We start from the raw sequence: 27,054 nt of genomic DNA, 5'->3' as shown, positions 1-27,054 counted from the left end.
AAACCTCTGGTTTTCAGAAATCAGATGATTCGAGCTCATTTATATGAAAAAGTAGTCTCACTAACTTCAAAAAAGTAGAAGAGTACTTTGCTTTATTGACATCAAACAAAACTTTTTTTTCTTCCACACGTTCTATATAACAGCAGCACAAGTTGGTAAAAGCATGAGGCATATTAAAACATAGCCACTTCTAAGCACTCTGGGTATTTCCTATCATAGAAAAGAGGTATCCTGCCCACAGATTCGCATTAACATACACGGTATGTTAATATCAATCTCGGCATCAGACGCCAGGCCACAGGGCATGTTGGCTTGCAGTAAACTCAGTCAAACAACAGTGTCCAGGGTGGGGGCGGTCACCATGTGGGACACACATGACAACAAGGAATGAGGCCAGATAATCCCATCTTTTACATCCAGGAGTGGGCAGTGGTCTCCGAGAGCCGCCCTGGGGGACTCCTGCACGGCGTAGCCCTTTGTACAGCGCATCAGAAAATCCCGCTGAGACCACAAGACAGTGGCACCCAGCACAGACAACCCGCTGACCATAAATCAGAGCCGGAAAGAAACTGATGAGGAAGGCAGTTCATCCACCTCGGTAACACTGTTTTTAGTCCAAAACGGAGGTTCTTGGCTCTAGCGTTCAAAATACGTTTTATGCCATAAGAAATGACCGAGAGCAAGAAGCACGGTCGGGCTACGTGTGTGGCACCCGTGACGACTGACTGAAGGCCGAATTTGGATATATAAGAGCTGGTAAGATTACTGTTTTTGTTTCAAAAACCAACCTTATTACTTTACACTCATTCCTCACAGACTAGACTATCCAATGACAGGAACATTTTTAACAGGTTTAAAGCAACAGCTGATATGGTGTCCACCTAGTAGAGATATTCTATGAAAACAAGAATCCCACTAAACTTTCTGAAACAGGCTGCGTTGCCTGCCACCGCACACGAAGATAAAGGACAGCTTGTCCCACACCGCTTCCCCGGCGGCTGCTCCGAGCAATCATGGGGGCTCGGCTCAGGACAAGGCAGACCCACCCTGCCCACGGCTTTGTCACCGAGAGGCCAACATGAGGAGCGAGGAGCCCAACAAAATGAGTCTGACCCATCGTCCCTCTGACACCGGGCGCCCTGATGGGCGGATGCGTCAAGCACATTCTAACCGACTTCACTCAGAGGGTAACACGCCCACACAGATGCCCGGCACGAAGCACGAGTCAGCCGCCACCTGCCTCTTGACGGCCCGCTTGGTCAGTGTTCTGCCAGGCCACCGACATGGCGAGCGAAGCCGACCAGTGTGGCGTCATTCCGTCCCCGCAGCGAAACACACGGATGACACAAGAACCCCGCAGGGGTCCCGGTCTCCACGGGCAGCAGGCTAGGTCTTGTTTCGCCGGAGGAGCGTGGCGGTCGGGCTGTGCCCGCCCTGGAACTTGAGGCTCTGCAGGTTGACGTGGGCCCCGTGTTTAAGCAGCGTCTCCACTGTCTTGGTGTGCCTGCCCTGGGCGGCCAGGTGCAGCGCGCTGAGCCCCTGCTCGTCGGCCAGGTCGAGCACATCGGCAGTGACCAACTCCTCCACTACCTCCGCGTGGCCGCTGGCGGCGGCCAGGTGCAGCGCCGTCTGGTTCCGGGGCCCCCGGGCCAGCACGTCGGCCTTCTCCTCCACGAGCAGCTTGACGGTCGCCAGGTGCCCATTCCGGGAAGCCAGGTGAAGGGCGGTGCAGCCCTCTGCGGTCACCGCCTCCCTGCTGGCACCCCGATGCAGGAGCAGCCTGGCAGTGCTCGTGTGGCCCGTCTCTGCGGCGACGTGCAGGGGCGTCTGCGCCAGCAGGTTGCCGACGTTGACGTCGGAGCGCAGGTCAATGAGGATGCGGGCCACGCGGTAGTGACCCCGCTGGGCGGCCAGGTGCAGCGGCGTCCTCCCGTCCAGCGTCTGGGCGTTCACGCTCACCCCCGGCTGCTTCGCCAGCAGCTTGACGATGGGCAGGTGGCCCTGCCAGGCGGCGTAGTGCAGCGGCACCCAGGCGTCCTTCCCCTGCAGGCCTGCGTCGACACCTCGGCGCAGCAGGATGCGCACGATGCTCTCCTGCCCGTGCTGGCAGGCCACGTGCATGGGCGTCCGGCCCTCGAAGTCCACCTCGTTGATGGAGGCATTCTTCTCCAGGAGCAGCCGCGTGCTGCACTCGTCCCCATTCTGGGCTGCAAAGTGGAGGGCCGTCCACTGGTCCTCATCCGTGGCGTTGACACTGATCTTCCGGGACAGCAGGAGCTCCACGACACCCCGCACCCTCTTCTCCACGGCCACGTGCAGGGGGGTCGAGCCCCTCCTGTTGGTCAGGTTCGGGTTGGCGTTATTCAGGAGAAGCCACTTCACACACTCCTCCTGCCCGGCCTCCACGGCCAGGTGCAGCAGGCTGGCACCGCCCTCCAAAACCAGGTCGACGTCCTGGGGCTGCAGGATCTTCATCAGCCTGCTGGTGTCCCCGTTCACGACGGCGTCCACGAGCTTCTTCTTCTGGACGTCTGTCGCGCCGAGATCTGCGGGGAGAGCAGACGCAGGGGTCAGACCAGGCTTCTCCTGGGTCCGGCTGGTGTCCTAACATGGCCCACACCTCCCCACGGCCTCCAGGACACTTTTTACCTGAAACTGCTAAAGACTGTGCTGTCCATGCTGATTTATCTTAGATCTAGTGGGGAGAGCTTGGGCAGGTCAATTAATGTCTCCAAGGTGCTCTTTTGTCAATGTGCAAAATAAAAATCATTCTAGCCATCCTGTGGGGTTGTGATCAGATGAAGAGTGTAAAACTCGGGGCCCTGCTGGTTCAGAAACGGCAGTAACTGCCAACAGGAAGGGAGGGAAGTAAGGAGGGAGAGCACAGACCAGGCACTAGCCCTAGTCCACCTGAGAGCTGGCAGCTCCCACCCCAGGGACATCCCTCCAGGGCCTTTTAAGGTGTTGCTTCAACCTGAAATGCCCTCTTTCAGCCCAAATTTTCCACTCTAAAAATCCCAGGAGGCCCACAGCATCCAGGAAAAGTCCTCCCTTCCTGGAGGAATCCCCAGATTCCCCAGGAAAAACAAACCTCCCCTCCTCCTGGGGTCTGCACCCTTTCCACGACCCTCTGGCACCCGGCCACCCCTGCACTGCGGCCCTGAGTGTGAGCATCTGTATTTTCCCCGTGGGCACCCTGAGAGGCAGGACAGGACCACATCTTATCCTCAAAGCCGGCAGCAAGGAGGTACCGTAAGCACCAGCCCCCACACCCAAGGACCAGCACCTGGGGCAGGGAAAGGGAAGACAGCACCTTCTAAAAAGAAAACCCATCAAAATTAACATAAGAAGATAGGATTAGAAATCCCGGGTGCGGGGCTCCATTCATCCGCTGGGCTCACTTGATGCAACTTGGGGTTTTCAATCTGCAGACCTGAGGTTGGACCCTGCCCCCAGTGTTGCCACAGGTAAGACCCTCCTGCACAGCCAGGTGCGTGGCCCATTCCCCTTACACTTAAGAGACACCCCACGGAGCTGCTCGGCCACCATGCATCTCTGGATTTGTGCTCAGTGCATTAGCTATGCCACTGACACCAATTAGCAAAGAGATGGAGAAAACAAAGAATTACTCTCAGGTCAAGACACGGGACGCCAGATCCTCTGCAGATGCTCACGGACACCATACACCCTGCCCGCCCCCGAGCCCCACAATGGAGTTCATTCCTTCCCAAGGTGCAGGGTCCCCGCTCACCACCCGTCGAGGGTTCCCGCTCGAAGGACAAAGACAGCGACCCCCTGGAGGAAAAGGCAGAGTCCACAGAAGACACGCCCGAGAGCCGCTTGCCGCTGCCGGCCGAGGGAAGCTTGGACTCGGAGGAGCTGCGGCTGAGTTCTTCCGGGCCCTCGAGGGTCTGAGAGATGCCCGAGTCCAGCTGAGACAAGAGCTCGGAGAGGCTGTAGTCGTCATCGAAGGTCGGGGCGGAGGCTCGCTTGAGGGGCGTGGGCACGGGCGCCTGTGAAGACGAGCACAGGCCGTGGGTGAGGCTCCGTCCACGACACAGCAGGGAGGCGGGGGAAGGAGGCGGACGCGAGGAAGGAAGCGGAACGTGTGGGGCCCCAGTACGCCATACAGGGAATTCGACTCCTGTTACCGTGCGCACGGCACCAGGGAGCCCGAAGATGCCGCAGGGGGTCCACCAATGGGAACGACATTGGATGACAAGGTGGACTTGATAAAAACAGAAAGTCCAGCACCGTGCTGCCCAGGCCCCATCTGCCCAGCGGCAGGGCACACAGCGTCATCTGGACGGAAGGCAGAATGTGAAGATGCTGCCCAAGCATGAAACCTGAGGGCTGGCGGTGTCCGCCCGGAATAGGCTGGCACCGTAAGAAACAAAGGAAGGAGCTGGGTCCCCAACGACCTGCGAGCCCTCTGTTGAGCCACGCGAGTCTGGCTTGGGGGCCGTGTGGAAAGGACGAGGGGTGGGGCCAGCTACAGACACAACACTGGGCTCCAACCCAACATGTACCAGCGGGGCCCTTTCCAAGGGTCTCTCGTAACAGCTGATGAGAAAAGCGGATTTCTGGTGAGGGATCAGAATCCGTGGGTAACTCATTCTTCACGATTCACATCCGCTTGTCCCCAAATCCGCCTTCTCCTTGGGAACTGCTGATCTGCCCCAACTTGGTGCACTGGCTCACACCCACTCGTTGCGTGCCTTTCTTTTTCCTTATCGGGGGCCAGGTCGCCTGCCCCAGGCACCTTTGCTCCCCGACCTCAGGCACACACGCCTCTATGTTCTGACAGTGGGTACACCATCCAGGTTTACTTATCTCCCAGCCTTACACGGATAGCCCGGGATAAACGCCCAGGACCAGATCACACATTATGAAGTTGGTTTATCAGCCTTCATTTTACGAGTCTCATTACCTTAAAGACACTGAGTTAGACCCAGCATTTGGAGTTTCTTATCGTATCTTACTAACCAGTGTGGCACTCATGGAACAAATCATTTATGAGCAGTTAAAAAGTGCCAGGCCATGAGTGCAAAGACCCCCAGACCCTCAGAACCCAGACCCCTTCCCCGAACTGGGCCCTGCAGGGTCCTCCCCTTCCCCTGCCTCAAAGAGCAGCCAAATGATGGCTTTTTAAAGCCAAGGCTGGGTCCACACTGTTCATTCACAACCACAGACAGGGTGGGGATGAACGCAGTCGGGCAGGAAATGAATCTGGGACACCGAGGCTGGCCAAGGGACCTGCCCTCCTGCCACTGAGCGCAGGACTCCCGTGACTGGCTCGCCAAAGCAGCAAGCACGTGGCTGCCTGGCACAGGATGGAGCTCAGACGGCACGTCCAAGCCACAGAAGAGGGGACAAGGGGTCTAGGTTGGCAGGAGAGTTTGCAGAAAGGAGAGGACTGGGGTCTGGAAAACTCAACCCCTGAGGCCAATGCAGCAAAAATGACGCCTGAGGACAGACCCCATTACCTCGATCCTGGGCTCCGGTGGGTTTTTCACGTCCAGATCCTGAGTTGTCTCTTTCACCTCCTCGTCAGGTTTTTCACACAGGTCCTCTGTTTCAGAAGTAATTTCTTTGGGGGAGAAAACAAAAAAGGGCACGTCATTCAGAAAATGATTTCTGCATATGCTCTACTGAAACGTGCAAGCTCGGGGACAGAAGACGCAACACCCCGCAGTGTCCACGACTCGGAGGACTCGCTCGGCACTGTGACTCCCACACTACTGGCCCCCGGCTGAATGCACAGGCAATCCCCCGGGGCCTCAGCACGGGCCAATCGGGGCCTCCCACCAGCAACCATCTGCAAGGTCCTGCCAGACTCAAGCAGGAGTCATAGTGTTCCAGTTTCCCAAAGAAGCCGTCCTCGGGGGAGCCCCGTCTGCCAGACCCAACTGAGCGAGTCCCCCAGATGGCCAGGCTGCTAGCACCCAGCACGTAAGGCCCCCATCTCATTCATGCTGTTTCCCCGTGTGTGTTAAATGCAGTGAGCATCTTCAATTTCACCAGGATCACTTTCCTCAATTTCACCAGGATCACTTTCCTAACCAAACGACACATCCGTTCCATGGGGACAAGACCCCAAGAGAAGTGCAAAGAAAGCCTCAGGCCAGCGGTCACACCAGTACCTAAAAGATGCATCGCTGTATCTGAACCCGAACCAAGTATGGGCTCCGCTGGCCCAGAGCCAGGGGTGGACGGCTGGAGCTGACCACGCAGGTCCAGCCGCCCCATCCCAGTGCTGAGTGTTGGAGGGCCACAGGCAGGTGCCAACCTGTCCATGCAGGGCTCACCTTGGTGCTGCTGTCTCTGCACAGCCTTCTCCATCCCGGCCCGCTCCCCAACCCCATCTTGGTTATCAACTCTGTCCCCTGTGACACCAGCAGAACAATCAAGCAGCAATGTTCCAGGGAGCCCCGAGACTGGGACCCCCCCGGAGGGGCGCTCACCTTGGAAGGTGGGTCGTTCACGCGGATCCCCGTGCCAGCACCTCTGCATGAGGCGCATGAGGTTCCTGCAGGCGCGTGGCCTGGATCTGCAGATGGGCGGCAGCTCCGGGCGGTGGCCCTTCACCACTTTAACCATAATATGCAGGATGTTCTTCTCGTCTGCAAAGGAAAGGCACACACATCAGGGCAGCTCCGCGGGGCTGAGGCCGACTTCTCATCTCCAGGAGGAAAGGACACGGAGAGCGCCGAGGGAAGCAATCGAGGAGCATCCCCTGCACCACCCGCACACCGTCACCGCCACCGGGAGACACCTGACTTCTCCTGCAAAGCACAGAGCTTTCTTTAATCCTTCTCCCTCTGAGCACGTCTGTTCTCTATCTTACAGGTTTTAGAAACTACCTCTGATCTACCAAATGAAATCAGCACATTATATCATAGAGCAGATCTCTCTGGGCATCGAACTCAAAGGAAAACTGAGTTCAAAGGAGAAAAATATCTGATGAGACACGTTCCAACGTGGGCCATGCCTGCCAGAAGGAGGCAACACTTAGAAATCGTGGAGTCACATCATCCAGGCCCCAAGTGGACCCAAATCTCCCTGCGATGACCAACAAATCTTCCTGGATTCCGATTCCTATCCCTAAGCACAGGCCCCCGGCTGGCCTCTGCAGTCACAGCGACAGTGGCCAGGACCCTCCTTGAGGTGTGCAAATGGGGGCCTTTGCTCCCCACAATTCATAATGTGGGGCCCCACCTGTCCTCCTTTCCAACCTCCATCACAAGCATGCATGGATTCTTCTTCTTCTTCTTCATCACCACCACCACCACCAACACCAGCACCACCAACACCACCACCACCACCAGCACCACCACCACCAGCACCACCAGCACCAGCACCACCAGCACCATCATCATCATCTTGGTCACAGACTGAGGGTCCAAGGTGACCCTCAATGGGCCAGATTTCTTCTCTGCTCAGCCTAAAACCACACAGTCCATCAAGCTGGATCCAAGCTCCTTGTTCCCAGCAGCCCTCCCACTCCCACCTACAGTTCCCAGCACGCCCACACAGGGGACCTCTGGAGGCAGCAGACGCAGAGCAGCAGGTGTGGAAAATTGGCCCCAAGTCTCCGACAGCTGCCAGGATTGTATTCTCATGTTTTGTTTCACTTTCCCGTTAAATCTTGTGCAATAACTATCTTGGGTATCTACACATTATTTCCATGATAACAGACTTCCAAAAACCAACACGCCCTCTCAATAAAATGAAAGTAAATTCAACACCTGGAAGGTTTTCCGCTGCCAAATACGGACAGAAAAAGTTCACGAGAAGCCTTTTGCTCCTGGACCTTGAACTCCCCTATCTACCAAGCAATAAAGCACGAGGGGCCTTGGCTCTCGGCGTTTATATCACGAACCTGACCTTGGGTGTTGCATCCGTCAAACGATTTCATGTCAGGCTGGCATGCTGCTACACGAAAAAGAATGCCGACCACAGACCTCCATGGAGGAGGGGTAGTTAGGGAGACAGGGAATGGGTACACAGACAGTATAGACACAACCCTACACCAGCTCCTGGCCTGCACCTCAACCAGCAAGGGACACCCAGACCTGGGGGCCAGGCATTGACTCTGATCCGCATTTTTTGATATTTTTGGCTAAACCACAAAATATCGTGAGTAGCCCCGATATGCCTGTAGAGGAAAAGAGACTTTCTCCAATGAAGCGAAAAAGTAGTTGACTTTTACAATAAACCAAGTCAAGGTACTAAAACTTTGAGGACAGAAATCAGAATAGTGGTTGCCCGGAAGGGGGGAAGGAAATGCAACAGGGCTCAAGCCGGGTGGTGGTGACCTGTGTGCACCCATTTGTGTCAAAATCCACTCAGCGATTCTGGAGACTGGGTGCCCAACCATGTAAATGTACTTCACACAACTGTACATTTAAAAATGGTGACAATGGTAAATTTTATGTTATGTGTATTTTACCACAATTAAATGTTAGAAAATTAAAAATAAAGAAAGCACTAGCTGGGCCGGCCCTGTGGCTTAGCGGTTAAGTGTGCGCGCTCCACTACTGGCGGCCCGGGTTCGGATCTGGACGCGCACCGATGCATCGCTTCTCTGGCCATGCTGAGGCCGCGTCCCACATACAGCAACTAGAAGGATGTGCAACTATGACATACAACTATCTACTGGGGCTTTGGGGGAAAAAAAAAGGAGGAGGATTGGCAATAGATGTTAGCTCAGAGCCAGTCTTCCTCAGCAAAAAGAGGAGGATTAGCATGGATGTTAGCTCAGGGCTGATCTTCCTCACAAAAAAAAATAAAAATGAAAAATAAAAAAAATAAAAAAAAAAAAGAACTAGCTGGAAATAATCACAATGGGCAAATCCACAGAGACAAAAAGCAGATTAGTGTTGTCAGGAGCTACAGGTGGTGGAAGAGGGAGTGACTGCTTAATGGGCGTGGGGTTTCCTTCTGGGGGTGATGAGAATGTTCTGGAACTAGATAGTGGTGATGACTGTACAACACTGACTGTACTTAAAGCTGCTGAATTGTACACTTTAAATGGCTAAAATGATAAATTTTATGTGATGTGTACTGTATCACACACACACAAGAATTAGCTGGCACCTAAAAAAAAATCCACTGAACAGACCCCTGCAGATCTGTGCCTTTTCCTGTATGGGAACCACACCACAAGAGCGCTTTGACAGCACCTAGAAAAACCCACTAGGAGGTGGGCATGGGTCTCCATGTGGACCTCCTGGGCAGGACAGAGCAGCCCCCACCGGGGGAGCACCAGCTAAACAGAGAGAGTCCTCCGCTGCTCCAGGAGAGCTGGACTACCACCCCCCACAGCCAAGGCCACTCACCTGCAAACGGCTTCTTCTGGGTAAGCACGCCCCACATCACGATGGCGAAGCTGGAAGGAAAGGGGGCATGTTAGCATCTATGAGCCGGACCCTCGCATACAGTCAAAGGCTCTCACGCTCAGCCACAAGCTTGAAGAAAACCACTCCAGAGTCTTCGAGAGAGAGAGAGAGAACACCAAAATATTTTCATGAAGTTTTTCAGTGGGAAACACTCTTATGATGGGTCACACTATGTTGACAGCTGAAATCCTAAACAACAGACAAAACCCTGTCAGCTGAGCTGTAAGTCCCAACAGCACGAGGGATCCCCCGGAAGGAATGCCACTGTGACTGGGCCATCAGCTTGAGCGGAGAATGCCCATGTCTGCTGGATTCATCACCATCTTTTCGCAAGCACGGGGCCTCAAAATGCTGACTCCAGCTCTGGGCGTTGCGAGCAACCTGCTCAGGGAGATTTCATCAGAGGGCTGTTGAAGAGAGTGCATGGAAAAACGAGGAGGCAATCCAGCCGAACTTCCCAAAACCCTTTTTTGGTTGTTGGAAATCACACACACATATATATACGCAAAATATAAAATTACTGTAGATACACCAAAAAAGAGCTCAATCTGATAAATTTTTTGAAAAAACAAAACCAGGAGTGCGCACGTTGAGCCACCACCCTGTGCGGAGTTGACATTGGCTGCCTATAGAGACGCAAGAACTCTCCACTGAAAATTGAAATCTGTGAGTTCAAAAGTTGAAACTCTCAACTCTAAAATAAATAGAGACTCTTATTGTCCCCAAACTCGACAAGCTGTGACTGGCACCCGAAGTGCCATTCCCCAGCAGACATACAGCTCAAAGCCTTCAGCTAAGCACACGCACAATGGTTACTGTCAAACCAGTCTGCTGGGACTCTGCGATGACAAGGAAGCAGAGCTCCAGTGCTCAGGGTCACAGTCACCACGTGTAGACGAGAACCACAATGAGGGGCTCAGGCCCCGCCCGCCCACTCCCTCCCTCTTTTCTTCTCCAAGGAGTCGGAGTGATTAAGACCTTTACAATTTGGAAAAGGAAGGCACCGGATGACTCGCGGATTATTCTCTAGGACATAAATCCCACTGACGCTGGTCTGTGAACAGTCCCTAGCGTGTCTGCACTCCTCTGTCAAAGGTAAGTGACAGCAGGAAGTATAAGCTGCTGGCCCAGAGGGGACTAGATTTTGGAGAGCCCGAATCCACGTGCATATAGACACACTGAAAGCAGCGGTTCTCAGCAGACAAGCTACAAAGCCCACGTTTCATAAAAACACCAGAGCTTTTACAGTGCGGGAGCAGCCAGTCTGGTTACTTACCTGGCTCTAACTGGCACCAACCATTCACATTCTGCACCCTCGGGCAGCAGCACCCACAGGAGACAACTGTCTGTTATCTACCTGGGGTGGCCTGTCCCCACTGGCTCAAAACCCCAAACTCTTTCATCTGGACTGAACCCCAAATCAGATGGCACCAAGGAGCCTCTGGGAGAACCGCCGTTCAGAGCATGAAGAATCGAGGCACAAGCCCCTGTGGGGCCTGGCACCCAGGGGCCCGGGGGCAGCACACCTGTCACCCACCTGTACACATCGTGCTTGGTGTCAAAGAGCCGGCTCTTCTCTCGGATGCGCTCTGGAGGGAGGTAGGCAATGGTGCCAAAAAGGCCGTCCATGCTGAGGTCGTGCGAGTGGGACAGCCCATTGCACTTGGCCAACCCAAAATCGGAAATCTGTAACACAGTGGTCAGAAGGAGGCTCAGCCGGCTTTGCGGGTGCCTCGCCGAGCGACGCACCGTAAGCCGCTATTTTAGACGCTTTATTAACATCTCCCCTCTGCAATGTCGGATGGTGCGGTCCCCACACCGCTGTACAGGCACAGTCAGGAATCAGGACCTGAGAGCCATCCCCTGTGCTGCCCCGGGCGGGCAGGCGCAGCCGGCTTAGGAAGAACCCAGTCTGAGCCATCAGGAGCTTGCTGGATGGGGAAAAGATTACGATCTCAGGAAGGAATTCGCTGGAGGGAGAGAACTCAAGAAGAAACATAATCCTACTTCTGCCAGGCATTATGTCTGCCGTGGTGGTTGACAGCCTAAGTCGGCACAAAGGGAAAAAGCAACCTTTAGAGTTTTCAGATGACACGTGAGAAGCCGGGTGCTAGGGCAGCGCAGTTATGCAACTGCCCCAGCTGGGGAGGCAGGCAAGTGGCAGCAGGCTCCCTACAGGGAAATGCATCCTCAGAAGCCCTTCAAAGCAAGCAAAATGCATGCCGCACAACCTCGTGCTCCACTTGCAACGTTTTGGGATCCACAGGCATTGGCTGGCTCCTTCACCAAACACACACCCCCTCCATCTGCAGGCCCACCACCCGAGGAGCACCTGGGCCCAGCTGCTCAGACCCACTCCTCCGCCTCCTCAGCTCCTCTGGGCAACGGTGTCCTGAAAACTCGTGGAAAACCCATGATGGGGGAAGTAAGCCATCCCGGGCGCCCTGTGGGGTGCCAGCCTTCCCCCTAGCTCCGCACCCCCTGGTGTGAATCAGACCCCCCCAGCGAGCTGCTGAAGCACTCGCTATGGGATTGGGCCACGCTCACTGGCATTAAGGGACTCAGGATCCACGTGGAAAACGGCCCCTTTTTATTCTCCTGTGAGGCTTATGGACTTTTTAAGCCTTCTAATTAACTCCGGGGCTCCTCCTCAAACACATCTCTGGAGTGATAGGAAATGTGGCTGAGTCAGGCCCTTAATTCTGGGCTCTCAGTGCCCACGGGTGAGCCAACGGCCTGGGGTCACCACCACTGAACGTGGGGAGAACTTATGACTGGAGACTCAGTCCTTCAAAAGTTCTCTGACCACATCTGCGGGGAGGTGATGGAAAGACAGCCTGCCAGACTGGACCCAGCCCTCCATTTCTGACGGGCATGGGTCCATGTGAGTGAGGCCAGCCTGGACATTTCTGGGCCCCTGGCAGCTGTCCCTTTTCTGGCCTTCAAGAAACTCCTCCCTCTGGAAGGAACAGCGCCAGCTCCCCAGAATAAACACATCACCCTGAGCCTGCAGATGCATAAAGCAGCTCGAGGCTGGGGAATCTCAAATGAAGTTGATGAGCAGGAAAGCTTCAGCTCAAAACCCTCAGCCACTTGAACATTTTAAATTCAGAAATGAAGATGGATGGGGAAGCAGGGATCCTGGTACCCAGTACTCCCCCTTGTCGGCAGCCTTTTCTCTTCATTTCTGCCATTTTCAGATACAGCCAGCCACTTCAAAATATATTTGGTAAAAGAAAGTAATTCTGTGTAATTCTACACACATTCTATGTAACAGCTCTGGCATCAAAATGCAAACTCAGAAATCAGAATTCTCTTGACAGCCACTGACCCTCTGCCCTGCAGGATTTCTGTTCCACACTTTCTCACCTGTCCTGCCCAGGGCCCGCCTCGTCCGCCCCGTGCTTCCTCAGTAGGACACTGCGCAATCCCTGGGAACAGCAAACGCCCTATAATTTACAAATGTACTTTCCTAGTTAGCGTGCACCTCAGTACTGCCCACAGTTCAGTGCTCACAGGTGCCCCCAAGACGTGGGCCCGTCACCTGCTGGGTCCAGCTGGATGAGACTAACGAGGGGCACAGTCAGGGCTGTGCTGCCCTAGAGACAAAGGCTGTTGCAGACTACAGGAGAACAGGACCCTCAGCATCCCTCTGAACATAGTCTGGTCTAGGCAAACAGGGCCAGAAGTAGCCTGAGATTTTAAGTCAACTTATTTCCTTTTCAACTTGAAATGGGTTTACTACCATTACATGCAAATTAATATCTCAATATTGATATTTCATATATTTAATACTCATATCAAGTATCAACGGAATATGAAGCATCTTTAATACACTTTGCAAAGTAGGAGGTTGCCGTGGAATTTTCTGTTCCAATCATCCTGTCTATGGACAGAAAGGTAGTCTTGAGGGGCACAAGGGAAGGGGGTGGACCGACAACTTATGAACTTATTTCAAGAATCCAGATTAAAGTTTTATTGCTTCAAATAATCGCCCAGAAATCTGGTGGCCAATGAATCAACACGGAGCTGCCCCTGACCTGGAACTTCCAACAAGGCCCCCGCCACCCCCACCCCAATCAGCTACTCCCGAGAAGGAAGAAGCTTGTTATGTAAACACTTATTCTGTTTGTTCAGGGCTGTGCGGTGGTGACGACCTGGCCTGATTCAGAGGGGAGTCACACAAAGCTGCCATTCCCCGGCCGGCGTCTGCCTCTGCCCGGTCATCACTCTGCTTCCTGTCTGCAGAGACTGGTCCACGCAGGCTTTGCTCCGTACCCTTCTCAGCCTCCTAGGCTCCTTACGAAGGGGCAGCTCGGCTCCCTAAGGAATCCTCCTCCATTTACTAAAACTGCTCCAACGCACCAGGCATGCCAAGTCAGGTGTTTATAAGGAGAGGAGAAAAGTATTCCAGCTGAGGAGCCTCAAGAGCCAATGCAGAAATGACTGACAAGGACCCCAAGCCACCCGTGTGTCAGACAGAGAACAGCACCCATTTCCTCACTGAGCAAGTATTAAGCACCTACTGTGGACCCAGCACCAGGGACGATCCCCAGATGAAGGCCAACATCCCCAGCATGGAAAAGACGACTATCTACCAGCCCCCAAAATTCCAATACCAATGGCACCAACCCTCACTCAGCTCTTCCCCAGGCAGGCACTGAGCTAACAGGCCTAACAGGCACCTTCTCGTCACGACCCCTCACAATGACAGAGAGGGATTATCTGTACCCGCTGGGTGACAGAGCAGGGAGGCGGCCGTGCTCCCGAGGACACTGAGAAGATGTCACTGTGGTCCTCTCAGGGACCCATATGCCCCCCACAAACATGTCACCTGACCCGTGAGGAGTGCGGCAGGGAGAGCGAAAGGGAATGAGCTGGGATAAAATCCCAGCCAGGTCAACCACCGTCTGTGCCTCTGGAGAGAGACGAAAGGGACGTGGCTGCAGACACACCTGTCCGAGGACCTGGTGAGTATCCAACCGCGGCCTCCTAAGAAAAGCACATTCCGAACAGCAGTTCAGCATCCTTCAAGACGAGGGGAAGGTCTACACTCACCCTCCATCTTAAGCCAACTATGCCTTCTGCTTCCCCGCCTGCCAAAACCCAGAATTTCCCATGACTTTTCTTGGCCTAAAGGCTCTTCTCCTGCCTGCACCCCCATGCCTGAGGGCAGGAAAGCCTGGTCCTTCTCTGAAGACCCAGTCCCATCCAGCAACACCCCCACCCCAAGGGGCTGCCTGGACACCTACCACCTGCTACCCTCTGCACCCTCATGTGACACCATGTGCCACACGACGTTTGTGACATTTGTGAGCATCTCATATATGGCAGCGGGTCAGATGGCTCCGGAGCTACAGACCCAGTTCTAATCTCTGCTCGATGACCCATAGCTGGGTGACACCGGCCTGTGATTGAACCCTCTGAGCCTTGGCTCAGCAGGAGCCACAGGCCCCTGCCTCTGGAACCTCACTTTGCAGATCGGGTAGCTCCTGAACTCGGGGGGCCTCTGGCACACAGCAGGGACCCATCATTATCCCCCCTTTCTCACATGTATTCAAGTTTGAGATCAAAAGTTTCACTTCACTTGTGCCTGTGGGACCACACACTCCTGGTGACAACTCTGTGACGTTAGTGGGGGTAGAGGGTCCATGTGTGAAGCCAGGACCACCAACCAGTAGGAACCAGGACTCCTAGAATCCGAGAGCTCCAGTACAGACTGGGGACCACCGCAGCGCCGATTCAAACCAAACCACTCGACCATGTCTGCCTTCCCTCGGTTCTGCCTCACTAGAGCAGGAGGGCACTTCCGTCTTGTGCTAAAATCTCTTTACTGAGTAACCACTTATAATGACCGTCCAATGTGAAAATCCATTGCCCTACTGGCCCCAGGCTGGCTCAGCAGGCAGTGCTGTGTCTGTTGCAAAGTCTGGGCACAGGGAGCAGCTGTGTGCATGCCCGAGGTTCCCACCCCTCCTTTCCCAGGTCAGGAAACTGTGGCCCAGAGAGAGCCAGGGGCAGAGCCGGGCTGAATGCAGGCCCCTCCTGCTCCTCAGGCCAACAGGGAAGGGTCCTGTGCAGCCTGGAATAGCACAGCATCAGAGCAGCAGGCGAGCCCCTTCACCTGGTCCCCTGCAACCGGGAGGGGTTCGGGCCATGGCTCTTGGGTCCTTTGCTCACGCACGGGCCGATGTGCTTTCCTGAGTGGAAGGGAAAGGGCCGAGGCACTGAATCCCGTGGGCCAGCACAGAACCCTGGGCCTCCTGAGCGTGTGAACATCACGACACGGGAAAAACCCATGCCATGTGTCCCCCACAGTGTGGACGACAGGACAACCCTAACACGAAGGCCTTCCAAAGGAGAGACATATTCAAAGAAATACTGCCTGGCAACATCAATAACTGCCAATTCCAGGTGGCCACACCTGGGAGTAACCCGTGTTCATAAGGGTCCATTTTCCAGCTGCACATTTTGTGGCGTTTATACCAAGCACAAGACTGGGGATTCCTGGGGTTCTTGTGCTGAGAGAGGCCTCTGCTTCAAGCTCTTCTCACAAGAGGAACCTTCTCCTCCTGCACCCTCAAACGACCTTAAGGTTCTATCCTTCAACACCACATTCCTCTGCCCACCCACTCCGGCCGCCCGGTCCCCACACGGGGCGCCGTCCGAGTGCCCACCTTGACATGGTAGTGGGCGTCCAGCAGGATGTTTGCTGGCTTGAGGTCCAGGTGGAGGAGTGGTGGGGCCATGCAGTGCAGGAAGTTCATGCCCACCGCGGTCTCGTGGATGATGCGGAAGCGCAGATCCCACGGCAGCGGTTCGGAGGCCAGCAGCTTCTCCAGGGAGCCCGTCTCCATGTACTCCATGACCAGGCCGACGGGGTCCTGGCAGATGCCATACACGGGCAGAATATAACGAAACTTGGCCATCTCCATCTTCTTGGCTTCTTCCAGAAGCTCCATGCGCTCCCTGGAAAAGTTCAAAGACATGAGGAACACGCAGCGGTCACCTGGCCACCAACACAGAGCACCGTGGCCACGGGACAACCAGCTCCACACGGCTGAGAAAATGACTAAAATGCACACACACTTATGTGCAAGTGCACATACACACGGAGCTCACTTTAATGTCACATAATCAAATTCTGGGCCTTCTAAAGTCTTCAGTCTCACAGCTATTCCAACACATCTATGCATCGTGGGGTTATCATTAGGGAGGAGGAGAGAAACTCTAATGATTATCTGAAAACCCATAGGTAGCACTGGACCGGTGCAAGCTCGGGGGCCTCAGAGGGAGGAGGTTCACGCTGACAACCCCTTCTTTTGGGTTGAGGGAAGAGAAGTGCAGGTTTGCCTAAAAGTCGGAACAAATTATTCATCCGAAGAACCCAACTCACCTTCTTTGTTAAGCCCAACACTCTAGCTGGCCCAATTATTCCTGAAGTCAACCCCATATTTAAATTAATGGAACATTAGTCTAAAGCTGGGGTCTGCAGACTACTGCCCGAGAGACACATTTTTTTTAAACCATTTTTTTATTGTAGCAAAATACATGTAATATACTATTTCTCATTTGAACCATTCGTAAGTGTCAAAAGCATTATGACCATTCACAATGTCGTGCAACCACCACCACTACCTACACCCAACACTTTTTCATCACCTCCAACAAAAACTCTGTACTCTTTCAACAGTCACGCCTTCCTCCCAGCCCCTTGTAACCTCTCTTCTATTTTCTGTCTCTATGAATGTGCCTTAGCATGATGTGTTTAAGGTTCACCCATGCTGTGGCATATATCAAAATTTCATTCCTTTTCATGGCTGCATAATATTCCATTGTATGGATATACCACATTTTGTTTATCCATTCATCTGCTGATGGACACTTGGGTTGTTTCTACCTTTTGGCTATCGTGACTAATGCTGTACATTTGTACACACAGGTGTACGAGTATCTGTTCAAGTCCCTGCTTTCAATTCTTTGGAATATATATACCTAAGAGTACAATTGCTGGGCCATGTGGTAGTTCTGTTTAACCTTTTGAGAAACTGCCATTGTCCACAGCCCGCCTCCTGTTTCTGTAAAGAAACTTCGACTGGAAAAGAGACTCACCCACTCACGTCCACACAGGCTGTGGCTGCTTTCCCACTCAAGGAGGGGAAAAGCAGTTGGAGCACAGACCCTATGGCCTACAGACCCTGAAATATTTATCCTCTAGCCCTTCACAGAAAGTTTGCCAACCCTGGTCTAAGGTCACTTCCTTGTGCAGCCTGTGGATTTACAAAACCAGGATCCCGTGTCACGGTCTGTGTTAGCATTATGGGTCAAAAGTCCCAGAGTGCATTCAGGAAAGAAGGCTGATCCTAGAGGACAGGACTTGACATGTACAGTCTAGGTCAGCAGTTCCCAAAGACGGGCACAGTAGAAAACACCCGGAACTGGCTGAAATGCAGATTCCCGGGCCCCGGGGGGCTTGGCCAGGATCTGAGCCCCTCTGCCTGCCAGTCCAACCCTGCAGTTGGGAGCCGAGCCGTACACAAGCACAGGCCAAGGGGCTGCACAGTAGTGTCCCAGGGTGTAGAACAGTGATTCTCAGGTAGAGGTAACTCTGCCCCCAGGGGACATCGGGCACTGTCTGGAGACATTTTGGTTGTCACAGCTGGGGGCCATGACTGGTAGATAGCAGCTAGAGGCCTGGGATGCTGCTCAACATCCTGTAATGCATAAGACAGCCACCAAAGCAAAGAATAATCCCACCCCAAACGCCAACAGTGCCAAGTCTGGGAACCTCTGGTACAGACCGAGCTAATGCAATTCAGCCAAATTTAAAATAAACCGCGACAGTCTGGAATCGCCCACGCAAGTACTCCCAGCATTTACTTTAATTTCAATCTGTCTCTATGATCAACTAATATTCGACAAGGTAGCCAAGAACACCCAATGGAGAAAGGATAGTCTCTTCAACAACTGGCGCTGGGAAAACGGAGAAACACCCGCAAAACAATGCAATCGGACCCCTATCTCACACCGCTCACAAAACCTAACTCAAAATGGATCAAAGACTTAAACATAGACCTGATATCATAAAACTCCTAGAAGACATAGGGAAGAAGCTCACTGATACTGGTCTTAGCAAAGGTATTTTTGACATGACGCCAAAAGCACAAAAAACAAAAGCAAAAATCAACAAATGGGACTACATTAAACTCAAAAGCTTCTGCACAGCAAAAGAAACAAAGAACAAAATGGAAAGGCAGGGGCGGCCCCGTGGCTTGGCCGTTGAGTGCGCGTGCTCCGCTACTGGCGGCCCGGGTTCGGATCCCGGGCGCGCACCAACGCACCGCTTCTCCGGCCATGCTGAGGCCACGTCCCACATGCAGCAACTAGAGGGACGTGCAACTGCAACATACAACTATCTACTGGGGCTTTGGGGGAAAAAAAATAAATAAAATCTTTAAAAAAAAAAAACAAAAAAGAAACAAAGAACAAAATGGAAAGGCAGGGCCGGCCCCATGGCTTAGCCGTTCAGTGTGCGCGCTCCGCTGCTGGCAGCCCGGGTTCGGACCGATGCACCGCTTCTCTGGCCATGCTGAGGCCGCGTCCCACATACAGCAACTAGAAGGATGTGCAGCTATGACATACGACTATCTACTGGGGCTTTGGGGAAGGAAAAAAAAAAGGAGGAGGATTGGCAATAGATGTTAGCTCAGAGCCAGTCTTCCTCAGCAAAAAGAGGAGGATTAGCATGGATGTTAGCTCAGGGCTGATCTTCCTCAAAAAAAAAAAAAAACAAATCAAAACCACAGTGAGATATCACCTCACACCTATTAGAATGGGTATCATCAAAAAGACAAGAGATAAATGTTGGCAAGGATGTGGTGAAGAGGGAACCCTTATACACTGTGGGTGTGAATATAAATTGGTTCAACCACTATGGAAAACAATCTGAGGTTCCTCAAAAAATTACAAACAGACCTACCACACGATCCAGCAATTCCACTTCTGGGAATATACCCAAAGGAAATGAAAAAAGGAATTCGATGAGATATACACACCCCCACGTTTATTGCAGCATTATTCACAACAGCCAAGATATGGAAACAACTCAAATGCCCATCAACAGACGAATGGATAAAAAAGCTGTGCTGTATAGACAATGGAATATTACTCAGCCAAGAGAAAGGGGGCCAACCTGCCATTTGTGACAACATGGATGGACCTTGAGGGCATTATGCTAAATGAGATGTCAGACAAAGATAAGTACTGTATGATATCACTTATATGTGGAAAGTAAAAAAAAAAAAAAAAAAAAAATCAAACATGGTAAAAAAAGACAGTAAAACAGTGGTTACCAGGGGATAGGGTTGGGGGGATAAGACTGGTGGTGTTTAAGGGGACAAACTTGTAACAAAAACTAAAACGGCCATAGAGATTTAATGTACAGCTTACTGAACATAGACAATAATATTGTAAAGTATGTAATGTGATAAATATCGTCACAATGGCAACCATATTACAATATATAAATGTATCAAAGTAACACGATGTGCACCTTAAATTTACACAATGTTACTTGTCAAATTTATCCAATTAAAAAAAAATTAATCTGTTTCTTTTGGAGGACGGGTTCCCAGTGGGTGCTGAGGAACCTGCTTCCTAATAAGCTCACATAGGAAAAGTCCAGAACCACACGCCCAGACATGCCCTATTCAAGCTGAGAACGGAGCAGCTCTCGTGTCCGCACACTGCCATGCAGGCAGCAGGCTGGGGTGGCCTCAGGGACTCCCCCAGAACACAGATGGCAGCACAAGCAGCCCTGCCCCTAACCCAAGTCGGCTCTGTTCGTTCTGTTCCCACTGCAGGGGCTCTTCCGGAGCACTTGCCCACAGCGCCCACACACCTGCACATGCTCCCACTTCCTAGGCTGCTGGAGAGTCTGAAACTACCAACAAAACGAGTCTGTCTCTTATTGATTTGATCTCCTCTTTGAGACTACAACATGCTCCCAGGCTTCCCTTACAGTTACGGAAACATTTCTCCGGGAGGAAGGCTGGCCGGCAGGGAGGAGCCTCAGATTACACGGTTTACGGAAACTGCAGCACCCAAGCTCTGCCTGCATTGAGCACGATGCGCTCGGGGTGGTCCTGCAGCCCTGGCTGGCTGAAGAGGAGAGGAAGGAAGCCAGCAGATGCAGGGCACATATTCCAGGGAGAATCACTAAGGCTCAATGACTGACTAGATGTGGAGGAGTGAGAGGTAGCGAGGATGACCCTGGATCTCCAACAAGAGTTAACTGGGTGGGGGTCAAGAGTTTGGTTTTGAACAGGCCCAAGAACAGACAATCCCACTGGCCTTAGAAACAAGGGAAACAAGAATCAGGAGCAGATCACGACGTTACAGTAAAACAAACCAGAGTTTAGCACGGCTTGCTTTCTTAGTATCTGGTTAAATGGCGAATTAATGGAAAGCAAGATGTCCTCAAAAGTGCCACGCTGGCCTGTGGGGGTCCCTGGGCCGGGCTGAAGAGCTGCTCCCTCCCTCCGGTGGAAACTCTGTAGCGACAGGTTCTGGTAGCTGATCCAGGTGGGCCAGCCCCTCCCTGCAGCCTGGGCACTTGGCCAGGCTCCAGGACCACACGGAGGCAGACCCCAACCCTGTGCCCAGTCTGGAGGCATCTGGAAGACCAAAGCGCTGGATGCCAACATCAAGCATCCTTTAAAACCAAGCTGGTCACTTAAGAAGGAGAGAGAATACGACACCCCTGGGCCATCTCTCTCCCCTCGGGAAGAGCTGGGTGGTTACTTTCACTATGCTGGTGTGGACAACCACCCCTTCTAGCAACACTCACTCACTGCCCAGCTGTTGCAATTGGGACTCAGCTCCAGCTGCTGCTTCTGTTTCCTGTAAAGAATCAGTTTTGTGACTTGTCTGTTCATCCTGCTTTTATTTTCTTTTAAAGTGGCCACCTTGCCACCCCTCCCCTACAGTGTGTGTCCTTCGAGGGACACTGCACCCGCATGGCACTGGCACGTGTCCTACCTACTGCAGGAGGTACAGAGACCACTTCCAGTGGGAAGCAGGGCGAGGAGGCTCCCCTCCAGTCCGCAGGTTTGGAGGACCCAACAGTTCAGATGTTTACAGGATGGCCCTTAACAAGGGTCATTTTCCACTTTAAGGAGACATCTGGAGAATGAGACTTTTAACACCGAACCTGATTGATAACAAATCCGTATTTTGAGGACAAAGTCAATTACAATAAGGCTGAATATCTCATTAAGTGGAAGCTCTGAGCCACACTGCAAATAAAGTGTTTTCTTCCATTAGCCCAAAGGGCTTAATACATAAAACCCGGATGACTTCTGATTAGTGACTCTTCACACCCTCGCTGGGAGCAGATCACTCTCTCCCCACCGCATGGAGGCCGGCAATTCGCTGCTCTCTCCCCTGCCCGTGGCCCTTCCACTGAACAGACCCCATTTACCTTAGTTAGAAAAACAAAAGGGCCGCTGGTGCTGGTCTGCTCCTGAGAGCTGATCACAGCTGGAATGTTCTAAGAGAGCCCGGACCTTCTCTGGAACACACACCAGGCAGGCTTTGCACAACTGACCATACAGCTCAGGACAGTTCATCGAGGAAAACCAGCTATCCTGGAAAACCAGTCATCATTTCCAGGAACAAAATTACCTTCTTCCTGACAGCTCAATCAGAATGCCTTGGAGCAGAGAGGACCCCGCCCGTCTCGAGCCTCCCTGGGGCGAGGAAGGGGGTCCTGGAATGGCATGTGGGAGGTTCAAGGGGACACGGAGGTGAGCCACTTCCCACAGGCCTGGGGAATAGGGTTGGCCAGGACCCCCAAACACCCTGAACGTCGTGTTCAGAAGGGTCGGCACAAAAAAAATTTCATCCTGTTTATATTTCAGTAACCACTGAGCTCAAATCCAACCGACCACACCCTCCGGCCCTTCTTCAATTGCTCCTGGGGTACCCTGCTGGAAGGTGCCCCCCTCCCACCCCAGGATGCCCCAGTGGCCACCACTGGCTTTGGGCAGCTCCAGCCCTTCCCCTATCGGATATCCTCGGTGGCATCTGCAATTCAATCAGCCTGAACCGGGCCCTCTTCCGGAGCCGCTGGAAAAAACTGAAAAGTGCTCCTCACACAGAAAGAAACCACCAACTGTTTCTTTGTCAATGGCAATTATTCTTAAAAATACACTTTTCCTCGAAGCAGTGTTTCTGGTTTATGTTGATGACAACACAAAAGGAACTGTAGATCTATTACTATGATTACTATTATTATTTTAGGACCTGGAGAGATTTCCAACTAGTCCCAGGGCCCAGGGGCCGGAGAGCGCACGCACTTCACGGGTGCCGAGTCCTGGTCCCGGTGGCACCATCATCAAATTCCATCCTTTACTGTTAGGAGGGAAGTTCAGGGCCACCCGAATCCACTGACATCAGTCTCAATTAAAACAACCCAAAAATGGTGACGTGATAAAAGCATCTCTACAATTAGGCAGAATTCAGTAGGACCGGCGTCATATTTCTCTGCGTTAATCATTTCAGGAACGTCTCCTCCTTTGCGGTCTGGGGAAAAGTTGCTAATTCTGTTTCCCAGCAGGAAAGGAGAAGGTGCCCCACCCCCAGGAGTCCCTCTTCCTAGATGGAAAATATCTGGGCATTAACAGGACCAAGATGGAGTTCCATTTGTTAAAGACACTATCTCAATAGCACTTACATTATTCAATTTTTTTTCTCATTTAGGGCTGGCCATAGCATATTTCTCCATCCCAGGGAGGGCATTGGGGTAGGGAGAAATGCCAGAAATACCATCAGATTGATCCTTTCTAAGGGGCACTTTCTGGAGAAGCTACGGGGTTTTCCTCCCAACTCAGTCAGAAATTCCAAAGACCATACGAGGGCGAGCAAAGCTGAGGTTTCCCTTTCTGGAAGCATTTACCTCCGAAAAGGGGCAAGAACGGGCCCTGGGATGTGGTCTAGGAAGGTGGAGAAGCAGCCAACTGTGGGGAGGGGAAAAGACAGGCGCAGTGAAAGCTCATAAGGAAGGGCCCCCAGAGGGAGAGAGCGGGGCCACCTCTGGGAGAGGCGGCAGGGACACAGCTTAGCCCTCTGTGAGCTGAGCCTTCAGCACGGCCTGCCTGCCGCGCACCAATCCAATTACGTTCCCAGGGAGCCTCCGAGGGGTTCCCACACTGCTATTTTTAAAACTAACAAGAAACGGGCTTGTCTAATCGTCAGCTTGTACTTACAAACCCGGGGTTTGCTCAGGCTCGTCCCGACCAGCCGGTGCCCATCTCTCTTGAGCTGCTGGGGCCGGCACCCAGGCCAGGCGCTCAGTTATCCAGCCTTCCACTGAGCCCGAGGGAACGGAGGGATGGAGCTCTGGGGTCACTTGTTCTCACCTAAATGGTAACGCCCTATTCCCAAACTCTACCCTAGCACCATGACCCCCTAATGAGGGCTGCCCAGGGAGGCCACAAGTCTCCTCCAAGCCACCAGACATGCCCCTAAGGAGGGAGAAATGCAGATCAATGCGGCATCACTTGTGCACTTCCCGAAGGTCCCCTTGGAAGCCCCCTTGGCAGGTGTTTCTCTGCCCCCAGGGACCTCGAGGGGTGTCTGGGGCTGAGCAGTCCCTGACCTTTCCACACTTAAGTACACGCTCACATGGTCTGGGGCAGCCTGCTGCTCCGCGGAGCCCAGGGCGGGTGCTGGGGATCAGGCCCTGCTGGGGCCAGGGCGGGGCATAAAAGCTGGGGGAAGGGCAGCAGGAGGGGGCCCAGAGACCCCAGCCTGCCTGGAGAGACAAGCAGCCAATGAAAATCAGCCTGGCCCAAACCTGTACCTGCAGTGGGTCCCTAAGTAACAAGTGGAGGGGCCCACAAACGACTCCAAGTGCCCTGGAAAGAAAAAGCCCAGGCCCTCGTGGCACAGGTGAGAGGTACCGTCCTTCAAGGCTTAGCAGGGAGGGGTACAGAGCTGGGGGCTGCACCCAGAAGCCCCACGAAATCCTAGTCCCCACTCCAGGGAACATCTTGCAAATAGCGGGGTAGGGATGGTAGGCAGCTCATTGAAAGCACACTGAAGCCAAACTGCCAGAATTTGGCAGGACTGGCAGCACAACAACTATTTCACAGTCTGGATGCAACCCTGCAATGCAAGCAGCTCCTCCTGCACTGCAACAGGAGTGACACAAATTCCTGCTGAGAACCTCACGTTGAATACAGTCAATAATTAACCTGGAGGAGTTTTCTTTACAAAGAGCCGGGGTTTGACCATCTTCTCCAAGAAATCACCCACTGCTGCCAATGCAGAACTCCAGCCCGCCCTACCCAGCCCGACAAAGTGCAGGAGGTGGATGGCTTCCTGTTGGGCGATGGTGACCAGGACCTAGCCACCCAGTACATGCCACCACCTGCCTAGTTCGGGCAGGGCAGGAAAGGCTTCCAGCTAAAGGACAAAACACTTTTCAACCAGGCTATGCAATATCCGAAGTGAACCACCTCAAGTGGAGAAACCCTGCCTTCAACTGGGCCACCCAGGAAACAAGGGCCTGTGCGCTGGAAATAACAGATTCTAAGGATGCAGGCTGATGATGAGTCAGCCTGGGGCCGGGCTTGTTTACTTTGCTCTTCCCAATACAAGAAATTGGTGTTAAAAACTTCCCCTGATGAATAAAACTCACTTGGACCAGAAGATTCCAGCAGACAAATGTCCCCAGAGTATAAAGATACCCCTAGGGCAAGGGTCTTGCCTTGCAAGATCTAACCACTGGCTGGTATTCCAAGTGGGTTGGATTCCATCAAAATAACCACAGCGCCCCTCCCGGCCTGAGACGTTCCCAGGATCCAAGGCACAGCGAGGCTAGGAAGGGTTTGCACAGCTTCACAAGCAGCTCACCTTTGAGTTAGTGATATTTTTAAGACACTTGTCACCACTCCACTGAAGTTTCCAAGAAACACCGGTTTGAAGCTTACAGCAAAAAGCCACCAATAGCTCTACTATATAATCTCCTAGGCCAGGACACAAAAACACAAAGGCAGCCAGTGTGCTTGGGTTTCTTCTCCCCAGGGGCCTATTCGTGTGGCTTGCTGTGGCAGCACACTCTGCAATCCTTCTGTATACCTTACTCCCCGGGATGCACACAGCCACCCGGGAGACGAGCATCCCCACCATCCTCCGGGTGAAAAGCTGGGGTCTGGAGGCCCCATCACTTAAGATGCTGAGGATTAGAAATCAGGTCTCTGAGAGAGCAAAGGCCCTGCAGGGTTTAAAAGGAGCTGCTGTTCTGAGTCTGTGTGTCTGCAGCTGACTGTATAAGAGGGATTTCTTTACAGAATACAAACACAACATAACTTCTATGCAGAATGCAAATTCACCACACGATAAGTAATTTCAATGTGCTCCATTGAAGCTCACATATAAATTAAAAAGCAACTGCATATGGTGAATTCCAAAAAAAAAAAAAAAAAGAGCTGCTTCTCGAGACCCTCGTCTCCCCTCTACTCCTCAAATTATGCACAGACCACAATCGAGCCACCGAATTTAACTGGGGCGGCTCTGCGTCCTTTCCAATCATCTTCATTAACTTGAGCCCCCCCCCCCCGTGACGGGGGGACAGGCGGGATCTGTCCAGCCTTTTGGACGGGGAAACCGGGGTGCAGGAGGGCGCTATGGCACGGCCACAAATCAGGTTAATGCAAGGTCCCTCCCCAGAGGCTCGGCCCCTAAATTAAGTCAGCTAAAACGGGAGCGTGTGGCGAGGAAGTGCTGGGCCGACAAGACCCCCGGGCCGCCTGCCCGATCCCACGGCCAGGCCCGAATCCCGCAGAGCCGACGCGCAAGTGCCCGGGCGCCGAGGAAGCCCGGCCAAACCAAGCCAGCGCTTCCGACCGAAATAATTAGCGTCTTACACCAATTTGTGTTCCAACGTAAATTACAAAGTAAGCTGAAAGGAGTCTAACTCACTCACAAAGCCCAGATCCCCACACGGCAATTTCTCTAAGCCGAGCGCAGACCGCAGCGCCCAGGCAGGTCCCGGACGGGCCGGACGCGCCTCCGGGAGCCGGGGGTCCAAGGCGCAAGGCGAGCTCGCGACCCTGAAAATCCGGGGCCTCATGGGAAGCCAGGCGGCACCCCCGGGCACTCTACAGCGTCTTGGGCAAACGCGGGCCCCCCGAGGTGCCCCCCAGAAGCCGCACCCCGGGGACCGCAGCTCGCCAACCCGCCCCCCGCGTCCCTGCGGCCGGGCAAGCCGCGCTCACTCCGCCGGGGGCTCACGGCCCCGCCCGCCCGGAGGCTGCTCCGGAGACGACTCAGGTGGAGAGGAGAGCCCGGGAATCCAAGCACCCCGACCCCGGCCCGCCGCCGCGAGGCCCTCCCGGCCGCCCGCCCAGCGCCGCGGCGCCCCCGCCCGGACCGCTGACCTGTCGTCGACGTGCAGGCTGGGCGAGCACTTGATGGCGAGCCACGTCTTCCAGTGGACGTGGCGCACCTTGTACACCTGCCCGAAGCCGCCCGAGCCGACTTTCTCCCAGCCCGCGAACTCGCCGGCGTCGAAGGTGCGCAGCAGCCCGAGAGCCCACGGGCTCCCGCTCTCGCCCTCCATCGCGCGCGTCTGGTCGCCGCTCCGCGC

At 53.5% G+C, this 27,054-nt stretch overlaps 1 protein-coding gene across 1 annotated transcript; it reads right to left on the bottom strand.

The window, feature by feature from the left end:
* Positions 1-75: 75 nt before the first annotated feature.
* RIPK4 (receptor interacting serine/threonine kinase 4) lies at positions 76-27,054 on the bottom strand. Its single transcript, XM_014786864.2, has 8 exons — positions 26,846-27,054; positions 16,079-16,370; positions 10,939-11,087; positions 9,342-9,391; positions 6,465-6,623; positions 5,487-5,590; positions 3,752-4,013; positions 76-2,546 (listed from the first exon to the last, which is right to left on the bottom strand). Exons 1-8 carry the CDS (start codon positions 27,025-27,027, stop codon positions 1,387-1,389), a joined length of 2,358 nt encoding a protein of 785 aa, XP_014642350.1. The 5' UTR covers positions 27,028-27,054; the 3' UTR covers positions 76-1,386.

Source organism: Ceratotherium simum, chromosome 27, assembly GCF_057802395.1.
Source record: "Ceratotherium simum simum isolate JZ-2026a chromosome 27, ASM5780239v1, whole genome shotgun sequence".
Lineage (NCBI taxonomy): Eukaryota > Metazoa > Chordata > Mammalia > Perissodactyla > Rhinocerotidae > Ceratotherium > Ceratotherium simum.
The sequence above is the reverse complement of the archived record's forward strand: the minus strand, read 5'-3'. Positions and strand labels throughout refer to the sequence as shown.